Below are 23,723 nucleotides of genomic sequence, written 5' to 3'. Positions count from 1 at the left end.
GTCATAGAGTCCGTGGTGAGGCTCACACCTACAGTCTGACTTCCCACAGATGTGTACTTGATGCAGTAGGCAAAGGGGCTTCTCCTGCATCCATACATCGTTTACCTTTAGTAAAATGCACAAGTCTTAAACATACACGTGATTAATTTGTACTTGTGGAGAGACCCGAGTAACCCTCACTTAGCTCACAGTGACAGACTATCCATCATTTCAGACAGTTCCCACTTGGCACCCTGCAGTGAGCAACCCCAGCTGTCCCCAGTATGTCCAAGAGAATCAACATCAATTAATTTTGTCTAGTATCAAAGAACACAGATCATTATGCCAAACAAAATAAGACAGACTCAGAAGACAAATGTTCTGTGTTTGCACTGGCCTTGAACTTCAGTGATCCCCCTGCCTCTGACTTCCAAGTGCGGAGATAACATGTGCCACGACACCCAGCTACACACTCCCTAAGTTATATATACCATATTATCTTTATGTCTCACAAACTATCCTTATAGAGCATTTAATATAAATAATCTTCTTTGCGTGACATATTGTACTTTTTAGGAATTCTGACATAGGAAGGGGAGAAATTTATACGGTAATTCATGGCTTTCTGACTCACATAATATCCACTGTTTGCTGATGCCTAAAATATACACAGAGTCTTCCAAATGACCCATGAGAACAGACTGTATACAGAAGTTGACTTTGCTCCCCTAGGAAGGGCACCCTGGAGTCCTAACACCCCTGTGTGAGGCTGGTGGGTGCACACCTCTGCTCCTCAGGGTCTCTACGCAGAGGCAAAGGAGCCAGAACTACTGTTACGTCCCAGGGTACTGCTCCAGTCACCACCTTCCTTTTGTATCTCATTACAGCACATTGTTCTTTTCATCCTCAGACATATGTCCTGTTCAGCACCGATAACTGTTGTCTCCAGAGAGGCTCACACAGAAGGGCAGGCCCCAGTGGCACAATGAGAAAGAAAGAGAAATGGAGCTCTCAGGACACTGCCAACTGCAATTTCAATAGTTCCCTCCCTTAACAGAATCCTTCCGCAGCCAGGGGAGAAAAAAATCTATCAATGATCAATGGCGGGTCTTCATAGGGGAGAGCTACCTTCAGAGGCAGATCACCGGGGTTTTATGGCATGCTTCAAATTCCTCATTTCAATCAGGTCACTTTCTGCTGCCTCTCAGCTGATTTTTAAGATCTGAGGTTGTGTGAGCCACACGGGTTAGGGTGATGAATACCAAATACCTCGGTTAGTCTCAGACCTGCATAGGACATTTTTGTCTCATGAAACATCAAGAAAATACCGGGACCAGGATGCATGGAGCCACTCATTCGATTGTAGGTGCCGAAGAGACAGCTTTTTCTAGTGCCCAAGTCCAACTTAGCTTCAGTACCCCTCACCTTTAAAACTCTACTACCAAATGTCAAGAGAAGGTCAGACATGTCAGAGCCTGTAGCTTCTGGGAGTTCCCAAAATGTTATTGGAAATGGTGCCTTCAGATCAACTGAGAGTAACTCACAGGCGGCATCTGAGTCAAGCCCTCATCCTATGCAGAGTGTGACTTCCTAAAAGCCCAGACTGGAGAGTTATTACAGCCCCAGCTCCTTCCCCAGCTTATTTCTGTTCATCAAAGGCCTCAACAAAGGCCAGGGTGCAGTGTGACAATCAGAGTGTGTCAGCTCCATGGATTGGTTAGACGGGAATTAGGGTAACTACCCAAGCTAAGGGATCGCCGCATGAGTAATCACCCGCCCTGGGGAAATGAAGACAAAATCGATCTTTATTTTAAAATGGAATAGTTGTAACCGCCCCTTTTAATCCCAGACTAAAGTGGTTTGATCTCCCCTGCCCTGCATGCTTGGGTTGCCTCTCTGTCTCTCTTCTCTCCTCCCTTTGACTTTATACAGGCTACTTACCCTAGGTTACAATGTCCCTTTCAAACATAAAGACCTTTAAGAGGCTGCTCCACAGTTAACAGGGCTTGCTGTACAACCTGAGGGCCTGCCTCTAGCTCTCGGTACTACATAAGCCAGGCATCCCACCCATACCCTTAACCCCAGCTCTGAGGGAGCTGATGCCTGTTTTTGACCTCTGCATCTTCCCACATACATTCATGCAGGCAATACACATACACACATATGAATAAAAATGAATCATGAGTCATAGATGCCTCCGTGGGTAAATGGATTATAGCCAAGCCTGACTAGCTTAGTTTGATCACCACGACTCATATTCATGCACACATGTGCACACAACTAAATAAGTGTAATAAAAGACTACAGTAGGCAAAATTGGTGGATAACTTACAAAACAACCCCCTTTTTTTTAAAGGAATAATCAAAGTAACAATGAGAAACTTCCATGCAACTCATACTTATTGATAGTACATCAAATGGGGCTGAGGTCTGTCTCCGTGGTTCAGATCAATTGCTGCTCTTCTGAGGACCCAAGTTTGATTCCCAGTACCCACATCAAGGGGCTCACAATTGCCTGTAACTCCAGCTCCAGGGGGTCTAATGCCTTCTTCTGGCACCTGCAGGCACCCACACACATATGTACAAATCCACACACATACAAACACATGCATGAAATTAAAATTAAAAATATACAAAGTGCTCTGCCTTCTGTAAGTCAACCAATTATCTCAATACAAACATCTTGTTTTTTATCCTCCCCTACTCCCTCCCTCCCTCCCTCCCCTCCTCCCTCCCTCTGTCCTGAGGATGAAACTGCCCTTGGTCCTTTGACACACTAGACTATGGAGCTAACCACCAAGATGCATCCCTGGTCTTTAAAAGTCTTTTAAAGCTAAATTTACAAATCTAGCTGTAACTTGGCTGGGGCTGTGTTGTACCATATATCCCCCTCCTCCTAAGCCCAGTCTCACCCTACATTTGGTGGCCAGATGGTAACATATTGGGGTTTACACCACCCAGGAAATCTCAAGGTCACAAAAGTCAGGTCAAGTGTCACAAACTGATTTTTTCCCTAATTATCTCCTAACTCAGTCCTATTTGTTAAATTCTACTTCATGTTTCCTCCACAGAGAATTCATTATCATCCATTTGATCCAACAAGTACAGTTCCTCCATGACTTTTGAAACAATGTCTATGTTGTTGATAGTTGCAAGTCTCTGTGCTTTTGAACCGCAGATAGCGGCCGTACAGAAAGCTTTGTTCTCCTTCTAGAATACAAGCTTGAACTGCCAAGTCAGCAAACTGTTTCTAGATCATAATCACCTAGCCAGACTTATGAAAAATAATTTGTAATAAAAATGTATCTGGGCTTTCCATGTATAGCAGAATGTGGGTAAGCCTCCAACTAAGGAAAGATAAATGTGTAGGCTTTTATTGGATCAAAAAGACTTAGCGACTATGAAGCCTGTAATGCGTTGGAAGCTACAGACCAGACTGCAGCTGTCGAGATACACAGCAGGCCAGGAGATTATGGGATTGGAGAAAGAGATGAGAGAGATCAGACACTCCCCTCTGGAATTAAAGTCGAAGACGATATCGGAGAAGCAAGAAGATATCCAGAGATGGGAGACAGGGGGTGTAAAATGGCAAAACAGGTGAACAAAAAAATGGACCTAGGGGACAGACCCAAACTAGAGAGGCAGGAATGGTTGGTTGCTTAGTCCACAAGCCCCTCCAGAGAATACATTAGAGAAGGGAGAAGCTTTAAAGATCAGGCATGCAGGGTACAGATGCCCAGATGCATATGGTATGAAATAGAGCAAGTGTGCATGTGTGTGCGCATGTGCATGTACGTTTGTGTGTGTGCATGTGTGTGTGTGAGAGAGAGAGAGAGAGAGAGAGAGAGGGAGAGGGAGAGGGAGAGGGAGAGAGAGGGAGAGGGAGAGGGAGAGAGAGAGAGAGAGAGAGGGAGAGGGAGAGAGAGAGAGAGAGAGAGAGAGAGAGAGAGAGAGAGAGAGAGAGAGAGAGAGAAGAGAAAAGGATAGCATTTTCAGTAGAGACAACGCTTTGAAGGAAGGTATGTAGGCAAGCAAATGCAAGATAGACAGGCATCTCCAGCAGAGGACGTGGGTCAGGGGGAAAGCATGGTGAAGCTATGTTATGAAAATCTTGGCACTGAGCACCATGGTACGGGAAGGTGGTTTCTGAGTGTGGGAACAGCATGACAGAAAGTATCTTCTCGTCAATACCAACATATGGGGAGCATGACAGAGGGAAGAAAGAAGCAGAAAAGAGACAGCCTCATGCACCAGATTACTACTGTCCATCAAGTGGAGTCCAGCTCATTCCAGCTCAGACTTGCTTAGAGTAAGCATAACTGACCCACACGGAGCAGAACAGTGTGCTTTGGACCCATATTTACCTTCTCAAGCTCTGTGATATTGACTAATTTAGGACTTTAAACATGAAGGAATGGGGGAGAGACTAGAACTTGACTGCACACAACCAGGAAGAGCCCAGCAAATGTTGATGAACCAGGAGGGACCCTGTCCCAAAAGAGCCAGCTGTCCACCTGTAGCCTGCTGAGTCTTGTGGTGAGAAACTGGCTGTAGGAATCAAAGGGAAGAGAAAGACTTGCAAAGAAATTAGATGAAGGAAAAGGGAAGAGAGCAACTCAGAACAACTGGTCAACCTCTTCACCCCACAAGAGTTCCCAGATGGGAGGGAGGTTTCACAGGAGCCTGAACAGGGGCATCCTGCTCAGCTTTGCATCACATCTACCTTCCAGGACATTGAGGTTGACCCTCATTTGAGGAGAGCAGAGAGTCTTGGGTGGCAGGTATCGGGCTTCCTGCTGAGATGGGAGGATTTTTATCAATGTTTAGAGAAAGTCAGACATTCTGTAACAGCTGATTCTTACCTGGACTGCATAGACCAACTACACACAAAAATTCTATCATATTTACAGAAACACGGGTGATGTTCTCAGGCCCCATTGCAAGTGTTGGATGAAGAATCACCATTCAGCAGTTTCTACACAGCCCTTCTCTCACTGGGCCTCTGTGACCCTACTCTCTACCTGGAACAGACCTGCTGGCTGAGGCAGCACCTCAGGCCCTGGCTGACAAGGCACCAGCTTCCACCAGGAACATCTTCGCCGCCGTTAGGTCTGCCCCTTTCTTATCACGCAGACTCTGTACCTAGGTTCTGTTGTTAATAGGAAAACAGGAAATGGGTGATCTTCCTCCCAAGTCCAGCATAGTAATTTCTGACAATGAGAATTAATTGAATTCTTATGACTTGTGATAATTGAAAAGATAATAAATGCCGGTGATTCACTTAGAGATCCCTTTGGCAATTCAAACAGAATGACTCATTTTAATTACAATGACATGAGATCAAGATAAAATTCTTGGGTTCTTTTAAAACACATTAATTTAATAAGCAGGGATGGACTCAGAAAATCTGCTTATCGCATTTACTTTGCTTATTTATGATTTTATTACATTTATTTACTTATATCTCTCTCTGTGTGCATAGGTGTGTATGGGTTCATATGTGTGTGAATATAACACAGTGTGTGTGGTGATCTAAAGACAACTGGTCAATGATTGGTCTCTTCCACTATGTGGTCCTGGAGGTTGAATTAGAGGTCATAAATCAGGGTGGTAAGTACCTTTACTCAGAGTCACAAAACCAGCACACACATATTGCATTTTAAAGGTAAATATGAGCATATTAATATATCTACATTTACAATTATTTAATATATTTGAAAGATTTATTTAGTAAAATTTGATGTCCATAATGTATTCTTGAAGTTTCTTTGTGATAAAATATGATATCATAAACAATTCAAAAATCAAAGCACCAATTCTTTTTCATGTAACAGGTTTGAAGTTCATGTGAATTTTGATATAAATTTTACTTTGGTATCAAATGTCATACTGACACATATTCTGAAAGTTTATAATCTAACAATTGTTTTGTCCTGTCTTCCTCTGAACATTTGCAGGTTGTAATAAGTATGACGCGTTCTCTGCAAACCTTTGGCAGTTTGGTACTAGGAAAGCCACCAGGTACCCAGAGTCTTGAGTCCCAATATTCGCCACAGGCTTGTCTATGCTACCATCTCCAGGTAACTGGTGAGAAAGTTGAAGTCCAAGGATCCAACAGCAATGTCTCTAAGTTATAGCAACACAGGGTGCAAAACTATAGCTCACATTGTGCTCTGCATAGCTACATCAACATGTGTAAAGCTATAGGTCACACTCTATTCTTCATAGTTATAGCAACACATCGTGCCAAGCTGTAGGTCCCACTGCACTCCCCATAGTTATAGCAACGCATTGTGCAAAGCTGTAGTTCACAGTGCATTCCCCATAGTCACATCAACACATCCTGCACAGCTTATAGATCACACTGCACTCTCATAGCAGGTGTGTTTATTAAGTAATACCTCCTAAAGGGCTTTAATAAAATGACAAAGGAGCTATGCTTTGATAACCTGCAGGGAAAGCTCAAGAGAAAGGCAGGTGGAGTCCCCAGGACATGATTCTTTGCCTAAATCTGCTGGAGGCACAGACTGGAACAATCAATGTTTGATGATGAAACCCACCAAAGACCCGACCCTTGGATTTCTGGAAGTGTGGAGAAGTTTCAACTTAGCCTACACTGAAGCTCCTATACACAGTCTCTGAGGCACAAATAACATCAGGAGGGATTCTAAAGATGCATCAATTCAGCGATGCACAAAAACAATCAACTATAATAGTTGTGGTTGTAGCTCACAGCTATGAGCCTCAAATTCACACTCCCAGTACCCAGTATATAAGTACCATTTATTACCCAAGAGCAACCTGAGATGCTGGGACTTTGGTTAATTTTCATGGCATGCTCACCATCTCCCAAGGAATCCTGTACAGAGTGCATGAAATCACTTTCTTACATGGAACTAAATTGTGCTCCTCTGTAATTGCCAGGCCTGGCCTTTTCTTACACATCAGATTGCATGTTGAACAAATGTGAGAACCAGTAGGAAGAACAAGCTGTAAGATGCTGTCCTACGGAGCTAATACTGCAGCTACTCAAGGCCGTCTTGGCCTTGGGTGTCCCCTCTCTAGAGCCATCAGCCTTGGTCCTCCTGCCTCTGTCAACAGGTTCCAGGTCACTTGATGTCCTTAAGATTTAGGGTTCTGATGTGTCTAGACACATTTTCTAAAAGTGTCAGGAGTCTATATTAAACTGGTGGTGGGCATTTTGCCCCTTGTCTCAGATTTCACAGTTCCCTTCTCAGATTTTCATGGATAGGAAGGAGTTGTATCAGTCACACCCTTATCAACAACCACACCTGCCTGCGACCTCTAGATGCTTCTTCCTTGTAGCCATGGTTATCCACAGACCAATCCCCATCCTTCTACCCTCCCTGGGATGGGATGAAGCTCCCAACTTCTAATCACGGCTCAGTCTCTCTGAGGACGAGCCCCCAGCAGAGGCCACCGAGTGCCCCCATTAGAGCCATTAGCTCAGCAGAAGTCCCAGAGGAGAGAAGGCCTCTTCCTAACTCTGGTCTCTCTGGAGGAAGAATTCCATAGAGCCTGACAATGCTGGGCAGACTTGACATCAAATCTCATCTTTAAGAATTTTAAATTGATATAAAATCAACTGTGTTTCTAATAGTCATTCTATTTTAATAAGAAGTGAACCGTTATTTAATAGAATAATTTTGTAGTTGTCCTGGGATATTGAAAACTAGTTCCTAGAAATCCCACAGCTGCGGGCAGCATTTTGCATTCTACACACCAGTTCCACAGAAATCCACTCATCCACAGACACAGAATCCCAGCTTACAAGTGGTCCTATATTTGATGCCTTGTCTGTATTCCACCAAACTGCCAGTTAAGTCAGTAGTTTCCACTGCAGGCACTTCGAGGTCACTGCAGTGAAGAAAAGGAGGGGAGGAGGAGAGGATCGTCTTCCAGGAGCCTGCATCAGGCCAGCACTTCTCTCTCACGGGGATGGAGAATGACTAGGGACATATTTCTACATCAGAGTGACTTAGAGCGGGGAGGTGTTGGTGTTGAGCATCATGAGGTCAGTATAACAAGCGGATTCTAGATCCATGGATCTAATACCTCTAGACACAGCTATAAATCTTACACTGCTGTGGGCATGTAAGTAGCTCTGTCATATGAAGTCAGTGTGATGGGTACTCAAACGTGAAAGTAGAACTGTCATATGACTGGGCTACATCACTCCTGAGTCTATGTGTCTGAAGGACGCTGTCAACATACCACAAAGATTTCTGTACACTCATCTTTATTGCTTTCCTATCCACAAGAGCTAAGAAACAGAACCATGCCAGCTGTCTATCAGCAGATAAATGGATAAAGAAAAATGTGCTTCACACACACAATGCAAATTGTATTCAGCCACAAAGAAGAGTGAAATCATGCCCTGGCAGAAAAACAGATGGGCCTGAAAGTCATCACATTACTCACATATCTAGACTCAGACATATACAGTGCTTCCTCACACACAGGGACACAGATGTGGGGCCATGAGCAGGAAGAAGGAACCCTACAGAAGGAGGGTCAGGAGAGGATAACAGACTCCATTTCAATGACATCATAAGGGTGACAACTAGAAAGGGAGAAGAGAGGCAAGGGAGGCAGGTGTGATGGGCGAGGGAGCATGGGATGCATCAGAACACAGTGCAGTGACATGTGTGAGGATTTGGGGCTGGAAAGATGGCACCCAGGGTAAAGGTGCTTGCTATACAAGCCTGATGATGTAAGTTCAATGCTCAGAACCCATGTAAAGACAGAAGGTGAGAACAGACTCCACAAAGTTTTCCTCTGACTTTCACATATCTACTGTGGCCTGTTATGAGCCCTCATGCACACATCTCTCTCTCTCTCTCTCTCTCTCTCTCTCTCTCTCTCTCTCTCTCTCTTTCTCTCTCTCTCTCACACACACACACACACACACACACACACACACACTCCTACACACAATGATACTAAAGATTTGTTTAAGGCAGTATCACTGTGTATCTCCAGCTGGTCTGGGACTCAGTGTATAGAGTAGGCTGGTCTTGCATTCACAGAGATTCACCTACTTCTGCCTCCTAAGTGCTTGGATTAAAAGCATGTGCCATCATGCATGCCTGTTTATTTATTTTTACATGTATATGTGTGTATGTGTGTGAGTATATAGAGATCGGGCCATAAGAGGGCATCAGATTGAGTGAGACTGGGATTACATGTGGTTCTGCCATATAAGTGCTGGGAACTGAACCCAGGTCCTCTGCAAGAGCAGTAAATAAAAGACAGTAAATCTTTTAAAACTGAATCACCTCTACAGCCCTCGCACAATAATAAAAATTTTTCAAAAATGGATTTAAAAAAGCAAGCACTTACACAGTACTTTCCATATATCCTGCTGTAAATGACACAAATGTTTGCTAATTTAATCACTCAAATAAAATAAATAAATTACTTACTTTTCCTGTTGCTGTGGCAAAATTCCTGACAATAAGCTACTTAAAGGCAGATGAGGTTACTCTGGCACACGGTTCAAGAAGATATGGTCCGCTGTGACTGGGCCAGCATGGAGGCAGGAGTGTGGAGCAGCAGGTCGCCTCCAATGAACAGTCAGGAAGCTGACAGCTCACTTTCTCCCTCTTTGTACCACAGGCCTCCTCTGCTCGGCTCATGGAACAGGGCTGCCCACAGTTAGGGTGTGTCTTCCCACCTCCATTAACCCAGTATAACAAAGTAGACACGCCCAGAGGTTTACCTCTTGAGCGATCCAGATCCCGTCATGTGATATGAGGTCATAGGAGGTGGTGGGATGGTGGGATCATCAGGACAGTGGCAGACAGAAGGCAGTCAGTCCTCTTGCCTATGTGAGAACTGTATGGCCTTCTGAGTATGCCTGGAATCTGCTGAAAATACGACCAGACAAGGACTCTAAAGCGTCAGGTGGTTTTTCCTGTGTGTGTGTGTGTGAAATGTTATGAAGAAGGTCATTTGGAGGTGACAGTGTGAGGAAGCTCAGCAATAGGGTCCATGGTGTCTTACTCTGTTTTGTGTTGCTGACATCATAGCTGAGGCAGGACAAGTCATTTGAAAAGAGGTTCACTTGGCACAGCATTTTGGAAGCTGTAAGTCCACAAAGGCCCTATTGGTAATATGGCAATGTCAGAAGCTCTCACAGTCGAGAACACCGCAGGACAGACAAACCAGGATGCTGGAGTTGGGAATAAACCATGTTTGCTCTTTTCCTGCAGTCTACTTCACGGGAACCGATCCAGTCCTGCTAGAGCCTGCTGTCTGTACAGCTCCATCTCTTTCAGACGCCTGGCAATTTTCCTTCCCTACAGGCTCAGAGTTGTAGCTGACACTGGAGGAGAAGGCAGGGACGTGGAAGATGAGATGGAAACGTGCTGCAGAATAATTGTTTAACTATGCAAAGATGTGTTGCATTTGTCCAACTATGTGAAGATGTGTTGCATTTGTTCAATTATGTGAAGATGTGTTGCATTTGTTCAATTATGTGAAGATGTGTTGTATTTGTCCAACTATGTGAAGATGTGTTGCATTTGTTCAATTATGTGAAGATGTGTTACTGTTTTACCTTGCCTGCCTAAGGCACATAATTAGTCTAATAAAAAGCTGAATGTTCAATAGTGAGGGAGGAGGGATAAGCAGAACTTCTGGGCAGGGAGAGTAAGCAGGAGGAGGAATTCAGGCTCAAGGAAGAAAGAAAAAGAGGGGATAGGGAAATGCCAGGGGCCAGCCAGCCAGCCGCAGAGGAAGCAGGAAAGCAGGACATACGGAATGACAGGAAGGTAAAAAGCTCTGAGGCAAACATGTAGAGGAATAGAAACAGGTTTAAATTAAGTTTAAAGAGCTAGTTAGACAAGCCTAAGTGAAGACTGAGCATTCATAACTAATAATAGGTCTCTGTGTCTCTATTTGGAAGCTGGTTGGCTGCCCAAAGAAAATTCCAACCACAGGACCTGAGCTCAGTGTAACTTGAAGCCTCTCAAGGGATCTGATTTGCTAGAACAAGATGGCAAGAATAATTCGATAGTATCTCCCATCAAATTTTAAGCTAAAACCCTAACTCTGGCAGCTCTAAAGGAGGGAATGAAAGTGATATGAGATCATAAGGCTAGGTCTCAAGTCCAGTCTGACTGATGTCCTTACTGGAAGGGATAAGTCACCAAGTGGGAAAACCTGGGGACAGCTAGTCCACTGGTCCACGGATCTGGTGTACCCCAACTTCCAGAGTCATAGGAAGACAAGATTCTCCTGTGGAAGCTCCACAGACTGTGGTGTTCTATCACATCAGTCTAAAAAGACAAACACAGGTGCTGTGGGGTGTAGACTACATAGCAGGGAGATCTATGCTGCCAAGACAAGAGAGGGGGAGCATCGTGGACATCTGCAGAGACCCGAGAACAAGCCCAGTGTGGAGAGCCAAGCAAAGAGCAAGACATGGCCAGAGAGTCAGTACTATTTGCAAATAAATAAAATAGGGGCTAAAATATTTCCAAAGGGATGGAGATATAGTGAAGGGACGTGTGGGGATATTTTGTTTGCGCTCTAACAAATAAAGCTTGCCTGGAGATCAGAGTGTGGAGCTAAGCCACTAGTTAACCATAGAGGCCAGGCGGTGGTGGCACACACCTGTGATCCCAGCACTTGGGAGGAGGAGACAGGAAGTGTTATGGCTGGGCGGAGAGAGGAATATAAGGTGGACAGAGACAGGAGCTCAGCCCCCCTTTCAGGCTGAGAAGTTGGCAAGGTGGCTGTGGCTTGATCCTTTGTCTCTCTGATCTTTCAGCATTTACCCCGATATCTGGCTCTGGGTTTTTACTATTAAGGCCAATTAGAATTCATGCTACAGGGACACTTGGTGTAAAACCCAGTATCTGCCAATATCTATGTACCACACCAGGAGTCCCACAGACCCCTGTCCACTCCAGACGCAAGGGATCCAATGCTCCCTTCTGTGTGTGCACAGGCACATCGCATGCTCACGCAGGTACAAACAAACAAGCAAATAAATAAATAGTAGAAAGTTTTAGAACTTTTCCTGCACTTAGCAACAAGTCAGGCACAGGTGGAACTGTGAAGACAAATTCTAAAATGAATGCTCCAGGGCCAGGGGCAAGAGGAGGAGCCACCAGCACTTGACTTAAGGGGCTTTTTGGTTGTGTGGGGCAACAAGAGGCAAGGTGGCATGGCTCTGCTTTCCTGTTACTTTGGAAAACACAAGCCATGCTGCCAGGGACGTGGGCCTAGACCTTGAATCCTGCTCCGGGGAGGGTAGCTTTAGTGCCGCAGGCAGGTGCTGTTTCAGACATAAGTACTTTGACAGTTCCATTCCAAGAAGCCCTCTCTATAATGACACAACACAGGACGTACTCTGCTACTATCTTCCAGTCTGCACATCCTGTATACACTACACCGTTTCTCTGATCTTACAAATGGCACAGCTCTACAGCATCTCATTTCTGCTTGTGCTACAGACACCGGCAAAGGCCAACACCATCTGCAGATTGGCAGCTGAGCATGTCAACCACTCAGCACTGCAGGCCTCTGATGGACTGTGCCTCTTCCCAGGAAATCACCAGTCACCCCTTTTCCCCCTTTTCATGTAGAATATTGGAGCACAGTAATCATAACCTCTATGCTTATCTATCTGAAGGTAAAGCTATCTGAGACTTGATGGAGCTGACTTGAGCCAATGCAACAATTCACTCAATTAAAGTATTTGCTTTTTTTATTTGGTTTCAATGAAAACATGAGTGTGTAAAATATCAGCAATCAGAGATTTCAGTTCTACCATTAATTGCAATTAGAGGTTTTCTAAGAGAAGGGAGAAACCAGGCCACTGGCACCTTGAGGACAGTGATCAGGTCAGCTGAAAAGGACTCAGCGTGAAATTCTCTGTGTGAATTTTCATCAACACCAGTGTATGCATGGGAAGTGCTCTAACAGGAAAAATGGTTCTAGACCACCAATCTCAATGGCTGTACTTGACATGGACTGTGTACAGATTCTCCCTGAGAGTTAAGTTTAACTAATATAAAACTCTTGCAGACTGGACAGAAAGGATCAGCCTGCCTTTAAGGAGGGAATGGGAGAGAACATTCTCCATGAAAAGCCATGACTGTAGGCTGTGGTGTTCTTTGTCCATGTTCCAGAGTAGGCAGCACGCCTGAGCTGAGTGGGCATGAGGACAATTTGTCCAGCCTGATGGTCAACCCTTTACCTGCTAACTAACATGCAGCAGGCAGACTTCAGCTTAGCCCAGGAGAGGGTGTGCTGCAGGAGGACACACACAACAGCCTGACCCCCAGAGTTTCTTCTCTGTGTGAGTAACTGTGTCAGATACCCGGGCTTCTGTATGTACAGCATTCACACCCACAGCGAGCATGGCCAGGCTGGGCAGCTGGTGGATTTACATAGCTCTGTTCACTGAACTAGGATGCTTTCTGACAATAGGCAACAGCTGCTACATAATTGAAGGTGCCCAATCATGAGATATAAAATCATGAGACGGTGGTGATTAAGGGCATTTAAATTCTGAAGGGCTCTGCATGAAGTCAATGCATGGCTTAGGGTCTCAGCAACACTAAATGAGCATTGTGCAAAGTGGCCAGTATTTTAACCACCTGCCTTGTCGTTGTAACTTGACCAGCTACTGGCATAGTAACTGGGAAGAAATTTAAAATGGGCCATATGCATGCATATGCATTATTGTACTGTCCATTAAAAAGATCTGTCCTCCGTGGACGCCTTCGCTGAAGTGAAGTGGCGTGTCACAAATCTGACTATGTGCTGTGGCTTCAACATGAAGTGTCCCTCACAGATCCATACGTTGGAGGTCTGGCTGACAGCTGATGGGCTGTGAAGCAATCAGACCCTCAGAGGGTTAGATCAGTTCATCAAGAGATTCATAATATGATAGCATTGGGGTGAAGATGGCAGGCGGGATGCGTCCTTGGGGGCTGCATCCTGCCCTTCCGACATTCCTTTTCTCCCGTTTCTGTCCCTTGGTGTATGAACGGCCCCCTTCCTTCCATGACAGGCTGTCACCTTTAGGCCCTTTGGCCAAACAGAGCTTTCCTCTTTTAAGTTGCTTCTGTCTAGTATGTGCTTGCAGTGACACACAAGTCACAAACATGGAGTGGTGGCAGTGTAGAGTTTTGTGGACAGAAAGGACGGGTCTTGAACACAATAGAAGGATAGGCTTTCACAGGAGGGTGCTGTATTGTGCATTGTGAGGACCTGGCATCTGGACGGGGTGCAGTGGTGGACCCCCATTCCACCACTTAGGACCTGCATGTCCTCGGCCCCGGTAGTCCAGGGAGTCCATGATTCCTCTTCATACCTACAAACAGTGTGCTGAGGGATGTCTCTCCCACAGTAGCTGCTAGAATCCTGAGGGTACTGCATGCAGGGACCTTCAAATGACATCATCCGTCAGCCACCCCTACTCCACACGCATGCTAAGCAGTAGTTGCTCTTGTGGCCTGAACAGGAATTAACAGATAGAATGGGAGCAATGAGGAGTGGATTTTGACCTTGGCTGCTGTCTGATTTCCGGGTGTCACAGACTGACTGCACGTGAAAACGTAAGAATGAGAGCAGAGCAGGGCGTTAGGAATGTCTTAGGCAGTCATGCTATAAATTATAATGAATTTATAATTACAGGGAGGAAGGCTGAAGGTAGACACGTGAGCTCAGAGTTATTGTAACTATGAATTAGTGAGAAGCTGGATGGCGTAGGCCCCTTTGGATAAGGGCTGAAATTCATGTCACTCAGCAGCACTGACAGCTTTTGCATTTGTGCTTTCTCTAATGCCATATGACAGTCACTTAAATATATTTAGTGTCCCATTTAGTCCTCAGATAACCCTGACAGGCACTGTGCTGGGCTCCCGCTAAAACTTTGCCCCTGTTTCCCCCTTAGTTCTGGCTGCATCTGGTCACTCTGATTCACTTCCACGAATTATTAATTCTAGAATTCCCCAGTCCTCCATCTGTGAACTTCTTATAGCTTGAATAAACAAAGGCAGGTCTAGGCAGCCATAGCTAGTCTTTGCTGCACTCCCAATCCTACGGGCTCCCCTGTCTCTGCTCCTCTGCTCCACCCTTATGCTTGCTGAGGTCTAGGTCTTTAGTGAGGCATAACACAGTCCACTGAAAGCAATGACGCCTCCTGTCCCGTCTGCTAAAGCCCTTTTACAGTCTCATGACTTTCAAATCTTTTATCTCAATCCAGCAAGTCAGTTTGTCTTATAGAAATGCCTGGAGGAGTATCTAGCTAATAATTAATGGCATCATGTTATTGTCATCGTCCAATAAAAATCTGTGGCATTTTCCTTTCTTTGTCCTATGCGGGCTTTGGGGCGACCTAGTTTTGCCTATGGTTTTATACTTGTGAATATGTTAAACTCTATAAGAAATGCAAATTATCACTATTTTTTTGAACTGTCTTTTAAATAGCCCAGCTATCTGAATGATCTGGATAAACTCACGGTGATCGCATGGGTCTCTAAAAGATGAGACAGACAGAAGGACTGATCCAAGAGACAGAATTACAGAAACATGGCCAAACACCTGAGATGTGAGAGGGGTGTGGGTCGGCCTTGGCTCAGCTTGAAGATGGAGGAGACTCTGGTCCAAGGGGTGCCACTGTCAGCTCTGACAAGAGATGTTCCTACACAACCCAATTTCATTCCTCCCAATGAGCCTCAGACCTGACTTCTGACCTACAGCAAGGTGAGATAAGATGAGGCAATGACACTCTTGCGACTACTCAGTGAGTTCTCATAGCAGGAGGAAATGAATGCTCACCCTACAGACAGTGACTCAGCGTTTCCCACCCCTCCCTCTGCCCCAAACATGTGTTTAAAACCTGTTTCTCACCACATTCTTGTTCTCCTTCGGTCCAATCATCCCCGGCCTAGCTCACCCCAGATCCATCTCACTTGCTTCCCCAAGTCTGTCTGTCTATTTAGGATGCAGCTATGGCCGATCTGTTAAGTTCTTAATGGCAGGAGATCAAAACCTACTACTGGTGTCGGGAATCCCTAAGTACAACGGGCAGAGTCCTTTTACACACACCCTCACAGACTCCTCATGCCCGCTCCTCATGTGCCCTCCATTTGCTCTGCCTCCGCTGCACTGCTGGTCTTGCTGTTACCTCAGCATCCTGGGACATCCTTTACCTTAGGACACCATCAAGGATGCCCTCCCCAGGTTTCTGCATAGCGGTCTCCCAGCCCCTCCAGGAAGCCTTCCTAGGCATGTGTCATCACTGATCACACTATATATTCCTGTGACCTTATTCATGGCCACTAACAGTCCTCAGCGGGTCATCAGGGAGACGGAAGCCTTGTCTGCTCCACTCCTGGCTATCCTTCAAAGAACAGTCTTCGGTGCATGAATTTCTAAATGGCTTTATAATAATAATAATAAGGCCCAGAGCCAGATATTGGGGTAATTGCTGAAAGATTAGAGAGACAAAGGAACAAGACACTAGAGAAACTTCTCACCACTACCAAATCCTCAGGCTGAATGGAAGGTGAGATCCTGTCTCCATGATCCTCTGACTGCAAGCCTCTGAGTCCTCAGCTGAAAAGGGCTCTAGTTCCTGTCTCCTCACACCGTGTATGCCTTTCTCTGCCCAGTCATTTCACTTCCTTCCTAGTGCTGGGATAAAAGGTGTGTGTGCTTCCCAAATACTGGTAGCAAAGGCATGAGATCTCAAGTGCTGGGGATTAAGAGCGTGTGACTCCCAAGTATTGGGGTTAAAGGTATGTACCACCACCACCTGGCTCTGTTTCTCTATTCAGTGGAATCAATCTCTTGCAGCCCAGTATAGCCTTGAACTCACAGAGATGCAGGAGGATCTCTACCTCCCAAGTGCTAGGATTAAAGGTGTGTACCACTACTGCCTGGCCTCTATGCTTAATCTAGTGGCTGGTTCTGTCCTCTGATCCTCAGGCAAGCTTTATTTGATAAACAACATATCACCACAGTCGTAGGATACATGGGATGAGTACATGGACTTTTCCTGTGATATGACTCTTGGGGTTGTTCTGACTCCCACTGCAAGAATCCCAGCCATGCCCAGCCATCTTAATGCCGAGATGACATCAACAGACCCTTAGCTGCAGTTCATATCCACCCTTCAACCCACTTAAGAGCAAAATATCCAGGAGTGTTCTTTGCCGATAACGATTTGCAGTGTATCAAGGTCCCTTTTTAGGAACATGTGATACGCCATTCCTCCCCCACCCTACCCCCCATTCAAGAGATTCCCTGGAAATCTCATGCCACTTAAATGAACAGAGAATGCAAAGGCACAGACAGAGGGAACAGAAACTTTCAGAAACAAAGGGGACTTTCCAGAGTATACTCGGATTAAAAAGCACTGCTCCGCTCCCATTCGGCTCACCCCGGCCAGCCGTCTGACTGTGTCCGGGCGTCTGTGGCTGCTCGGCTGCTCTGCCACCCACACCACCCACAGCAGCGTGCTCTCCTTGCCTTCCCTCATAGGCCAGAGCCTGAGCAGTGGTCAAGGTCAAACTTCTCCAGAACCACGCCCTCCCAGCCGCTTCCTCAAGCACCACTCTCTCAGTATAACTCCACTGGCTCACGTACTGTCTTCTTGTCTATTCTGGGCTTTTCCTTCTTTCTCCCTAGATTGGTGCTGTCAAGGGAAAATTCACCCCCTTCCTGCCTTCTGATCCCCGATGACAGCATGGTTTTCCCCCGTGACAACTGCTGGAAAAAGAATCATTCAGGTTATGTGGCAGGAACGACTGCACAAAACATGATTTATGATGCTCTAGGGAAGAAATATGTAAAACGGTTTGCTTTGGTCTCTGACTTATTCCTGTTTCACTCGTAACTTCTCTTAGGACCATTGACATCATCTTGTAACATCTACGGGTGTTTCATCTAAGGGGCTTTATAATTTTACACACTTACGTTGTGTCTCATTACTTTCCCACCCATACAGGGAGACGGTGTGGAGACCTCAGTGCTGTGCACACTTTCTGTGGCAACAGCTGACAGGGGAGAAGGTAGATGCCTTTAAACTGCTACTCCACTCTCCCGGGGAGCACAAGACGGGGAGGGTGGAGCGGCAGTATGAGAAACACAGCTCCTCACATCAGTGTGGCTGTTAAGTGATCAGGCGCAAATGCGAACAGGATGATGAGAAGCATCGTGGCCACCGGCACAGAGACTCAGGTGGGGTCACAAGCACTTGTCCTTCCACGTGCCAATGGGATTGAGGACCTCTCAGGCTACACCAGATCACACAGCCACTGCCACATGCACAGGCGGAAGAGCAAACACATTTAAATGAGATGTACGAGCTTCTCAGCAGGGAGCAGTTTAACTGGCGTGCCCACACACAAGGGCGGAGAGTCTTATTATAGCCGTGGTTGCATAGAGCGTGCTGACAGTTCTTATGTACAGATTCACAGTCCCGATCTGAGAGCCTTGGAAATGCAGACATTCCTAAATTCATGAATTTCCCAGACTGAGCACATTAAAAAATAAAATAAAATCAGGTCAGGGAAAGATCTTCTACGGTGAGCTACAAAGAAAACCTGGTATTTCTGAGTCCTTATGATTTCAAATAGTGACTAATTCATTAAGAAGGATGTCCATTTTAGAGTCTCGATTCGGCCAACCACTGACCTCAGAGAACATACTTCACACTGGCTCCTCTAAGGAGTCCTCATTTATACTATATTAGGTACAATAAGGTCGTTGTGACAATGTCCTTGACATAAACAATTAAAATGTGTCAAGATTGAGACAGCTTGTTTCAACCCATGCTTGGGCCTGGACCAAGGCTTTTAGGAAGAATACCCTGGCTGTCTGAATACACTAAAGGAAAGGCTTTTGGCCTCCGGGTAGACAGCAAACAACTTGGAAATGATTGGTGTCCACATGTAATGTTCAATGGCACACACAAGTGAGCTACTTCCTCAAGTGAGGTCCTCCTTCCTAAACATCCCACCACTTGGCCACAGCACAAAGATCATCCAACAAATGAGCCTGTGGGGGACGTTTCAGGTCCAACCGATAGCATTTCATTCACTGCCCATGTAGCTCAAGGCTGACACGTAATGACATCATATTTAGTTTATCTCCAAGATACCTGGAAGCTTCGTCAGTTCCAAACTTTTTAAAAAGTTCAAGTCCAACATCTCCTTTGAGAATCAAGCCAAACTCTTAGCAGTCAGCCCTGGTAAAATTAAAAACAAGTTACATATGCCTAGATGTGGTGGCACAGTACACACGTCCAGATGTGGTGGTATAGTACATGTGTCTAGATGTGATGGTATAGTACACATGCCTAGATGTGGTGGCACAGTACACACATCCAGATGTGGTGGTATAGTACATACATCTAGATGTGGTGCTATAGTACATACACCTAGATGTGGTGGTATAGTACATGTGTCTAGATGTGGTGGCACAGTACATACGTCTGCATGTAGTAGTAAAATATAGGGAGGAGTAGAAGAACTCTGGGAGGGAGGTAACCCCAATGACTGAAACGCAGCAAGCTAAGTATTTCCCACAGCTTGTGCCAGCATCTAGGACATACTGGGTTATGAGGTGAGCTCCCAGGGCCTGTTACAACTCTGTGCCTGTGGCCTTGCCAGCTGAATCCATGAGGCATCTATTTTGGGCTGGCACTGCTAGCTGCCTGTGGCTTTCCTTGGAAGGAGTTCCACACGGTTGGCATCTTCAGCATCATGGAATCTTCACTACAGTTTAGACATCATTCTCATAGTTCTATGCATTTCCCTCTCTGGAGCCACCTACAGGAACTCGGATCTTAACACATGTTGTTCATCCCCTACCCCAGCTTCAGATTTCCTTAGAATTTTGGGTAGGAGTCTCCATGGTCAGGTTTTTCTTGCATATTTTCCATTTCAGTAAACCCTACCACCACATGGACTACACCAAGGTCTTATGAAAGCTGAATCTGTAGATCAGTCCCCCATTAGACCATGACTTTTTTTGGCCTCTGAGTGTTTGGGTAGCTGAGAACACTGAATCCTGGGAAACAACTTCCTAGGTGGCCCCATGTGAGCAGAGAGCCCAGAAGAGCTAAGTTTTCAAGAGAAAGTTTCCAAGGACTCTCATCTCCTTCAAGCTGTGATAGGTAGGATCTAGCATACTACAGAGATGTCCCCAGGACTGTTTCCTAGTGTCCAGGAAGAGTAGGTGGCTTTCTGTGTTGGTGTTGATCTCTTCTGAAAGGGAGGCTTCTTCAGCCTCTAATTTGTAAAAGCTTTTCTGACCAAATTCCAGTTTTCAAACATTTTGGCTGTGCTTTTCATTTCTAATTCTCACTGGAAAGCAGAGAGAAACTACACTGTAGCTGGAGTTTTTCTCTCCAGCTCCTGCCAAGGCCCCTCAGTCCCACAGCCCACTTAGATTAGTTAGTTACAGTTGAAGACAGATAGTTATAGTTTTCCTTGTTAAGAATTTCAGAAAAGAAACTCACTAAAGAGGTGTAAGTATATAAATTTGAAAGACGTTATGAGATAGTTCTGTTAGTAATATAAGTTAGGATAGAAAGTGAATCAAGTACATTTTAGATTTACCAAAATAAGATAGATAATGGAATTATTTTCTCTGAATTTGTCAAATGCAAATGGACTAGACATTGTTTAGGTATTTATTGCTTGTATATATGGTATATAGTTATTGTACTTTTGTATATAGTTTTTCTTATATTAGTTATAACTTTTTCCCTTTTTTTTCTTTTAATTAAAATAGAAAAGGGGAAATATGGTGATATTTTATTTGTACTGAAATGTGATTTTATTTGTATGTTAATAAAGTAGCCTGGGGGTCAGAGCTAATAGCAAGCCATAGCAGAAGCAGAGTGGTGGTGCTTTAATCCCAATCACAAGACAGGCAGATCTCTGTATGTTCAAGGATACAGCCAGCATGGTGACACATGCCTTTAATCTCAATACTAACCATTGAAGACCTGGAGGTCTGTATAGACAGGCAATGATGAGGAGGTCATGTGGTTGGGTTTACAACCAATGAGAACACAGAACAGAAAGTCAATAAAAAGACAGACACACAGGAAGTAGGCGTCTTTTGGAGGGGAAGAATAGCAGTGGCAGTGAAGGATAAGAAAGAGTTTTAGTCTCAGCTCTTAGCTACTGCTCTGACCTCTTGGGCTTTTAACTCTGCATTTGGCTCTGTGTTTCTTATTTAATAAGACTGTTACTCTACACTACACCATAGCCTGAAGACTAGATGCCTTTGACATTTCTTCTAATAGATATATTAGCCATTCACCTTTAAACATAGCCTGCCACAAAGTCCCAGGACACAGTCATAAAACAGACATGTTCTTCACAATAATTATACATCTGGCCTCCACTGCAGTCTGAATAGTGTCCTTATTCCCATTTGAAATCTAATCAAAATAATTTTTAATGCCAATATTGCTGTTGGCATTCTGGTCTTCTGAGCTGAACTGGCTATTAAACTCACCTCAGTATCTCAGGGCTTCTCTGATCCTCCAAAGGCATAATTCCTATGACCTACTTCTTCTTGCTAGGCCCCACCTCCTAAAGTTTTCACTCTCAGAAAAAGACCAAGCATCAAAATATGCTACTCTGGTGGGAGAAACGTTGTATTCTACCATAGCCTCCACCCAGAAATGGAGCACTTATCTCACATCAAAACTCTGAAAAGTAGATTGTAAAAGCCACAGCAAAAAGCAGAAAGAAACTCATACATAAAAATCCGTGAATTGTGATGGAATTAATCATGTGAGGACAAAAGGGATTTTGATCAGGCATGCTTAAGAAATTTTCACACCATAACCCAGGATTTATGGAACAAAAGTCTGGCAGAACCACAAACCCCAGCTCCAAAGCCAACTAGAAAGCTTCACAGCAGGCTGATGGTGGCAAAAAAAACGAGACAGAGATTAATAGGATGGAGTAGAGATCCCCCAAATAAACTCACAACTCACTACCAACTGGGAAAAGTACAGATTGAACACATGATGTAGGGAAACTGGACACCAGCATGCAGAATGCTGAAACTCAACTCCATACAGAAGCAAAATCAGCCTTTCACAAAACAAAGCTTAAAATGAAACAAAGACCCAAATGAAAGATCTGAGACCATTCACCTACAATATGAACACAAGACAAAGTCATAATACCAGCCTAGGAAATGATTCTTTAGAAAAACTGACTCTTAACCCTCTGAGAACTTTGAGGCCTCGGACTTTGCCGCCATGCCTATGTGTATGTGAGGGAAAAAATGAGAGGAGAGTGACAGCCATCATCTCAGGCAGTGGTTGTCCACCTTCCTAAAGCTGCAGCCCTTTAACACAGCTCCTCCTGTTGCGGTGACCCCCAACCATAACATTATTTCATTGCTACTTCATAAACTGTAGTTTTGCTATTGTTATGATATATGACCTCTCTGAAATGGTCTTTTGGGGATGTCACCACCCACAGGTTGAGAAACACTGATCTAAGGCCACAAGTCTGTAGATAAAAGTGTCCTGTTAAGAATTAGATTGTGCTGCCAGCCGGTGGTGGCGCACACCTTTAATCCCAGTACTCAGGAGGCAGAGGCAGGCGCATCTCTGTGAGTTCGAGGCCAGTGAGATCCAGGACAGGCACCAAAACTACACAGAGAAACCCTGTCTCAAAAAACAAAACAAATAAACCAAAACCAAAACAAAACAAAACGAATTAAGAGTATGCAATTTTAAAAGAAGTCATGGTTTGGCTTTCAAATAAGTAATTCTCTTTCAGGCAATATATAAATGTTTCACCAAAATTTTACTTTTTCACATATCAGCTAAGAGACTGATGACTTCTCATGTCATTTTTTGGAAGGAACACTTTTTAAAAAAAGCATCCTCATCTCCCTAGAAAACAACACACAAAAATAGGCTGTAACAAGCCCCACAGAGAAGGCGTACCCTCTTTGTCATGATGGTGGATGATGGCATCCTGAATCATGTCAGCAAGGCTGAAGTGGACCTTGTGGCTTTTCCCGGGCTTGGTTCTCTTCAGGAGCCCTTCCTGCTTCTGGAACACTTTCTCTCGTTCATAGTAGGCTTTGATTTGCTCACAGCGCATGCGCTTCACCAGACGCTGACGCTGGCCCAGGGGGAGGGACTCCAGCAAGCACTGGTCAATTTCCATCTCATGGGATCGAAAAACGTTACATAGCTGATAGCAACCTGAAAGAAAGAAGAGAGAAAAGTCACTGGATACACCCTGACTTCCTGCCAGCAGCATTACACACATTCAGACACAATAATGTCCATGGCCATGAGAGATTCTATGTTGCCTATCACTATGCCTGATACTATAATGCCACTGCATTCCTGATTCTGCAATGTCCACTACATTCCTGCAATACCCAATGCATACCTGATTCTACAACATCCACTGCATTCCTGATTCTCCAATGTCCACTGAAGCATTCCTGATTCTGCCATGCCCACCACATTCCTGATTCTGCTACATCCACTGCATTCCTGATACTGCAATGTCTACTGCATTCCTGATTCTACAACATCCACTGCATTCCTGATTCTGCAATGTCCACTACATTCCTGCAATACCCAATGCATACCTGATTCTACAACATCCGCTGCATTCCTGATTCTGCAATGCCCACTGCATTCCTGATTCTACAACATCCACTGCATTCCTGATTCTGCATTGCCCAATGTATTC

At 44.8% G+C, this 23,723-nt stretch overlaps 1 protein-coding gene across 4 annotated transcripts in view; it reads right to left on the bottom strand.

Moving 5' to 3' along the window:
- The window catches only part of Myo16 (myosin XVI), a 473,339-nt gene that overhangs the window by 326,966 nt on the left and 122,650 nt on the right, over positions 1–23,723 (bottom strand). For all 4 annotated transcript variants that reach the window (XM_036166675.1, XM_036166674.1, XM_036166671.1 and 1 more), the window contains one exon: positions 22,958–23,221. In XM_036166675.1, the coding sequence (XP_036022568.1) occupies positions 22,958–23,183 (226 nt within the window). In that variant the 5' untranslated portion in view covers positions 23,184–23,221. The remainder of the gene's footprint in view (positions 1–22,957; positions 23,222–23,723) is intronic.

This window comes from Onychomys torridus, chromosome 17 (genome assembly GCF_903995425.1).
Source record: "Onychomys torridus chromosome 17, mOncTor1.1, whole genome shotgun sequence".
In the NCBI taxonomy this organism is placed as follows: Eukaryota; Metazoa; Chordata; class Mammalia; order Rodentia; family Cricetidae; genus Onychomys; species Onychomys torridus.
Note: the sequence above shows the minus strand (reverse complement) of the source record. Positions and strands in the feature narration are given on the sequence as shown.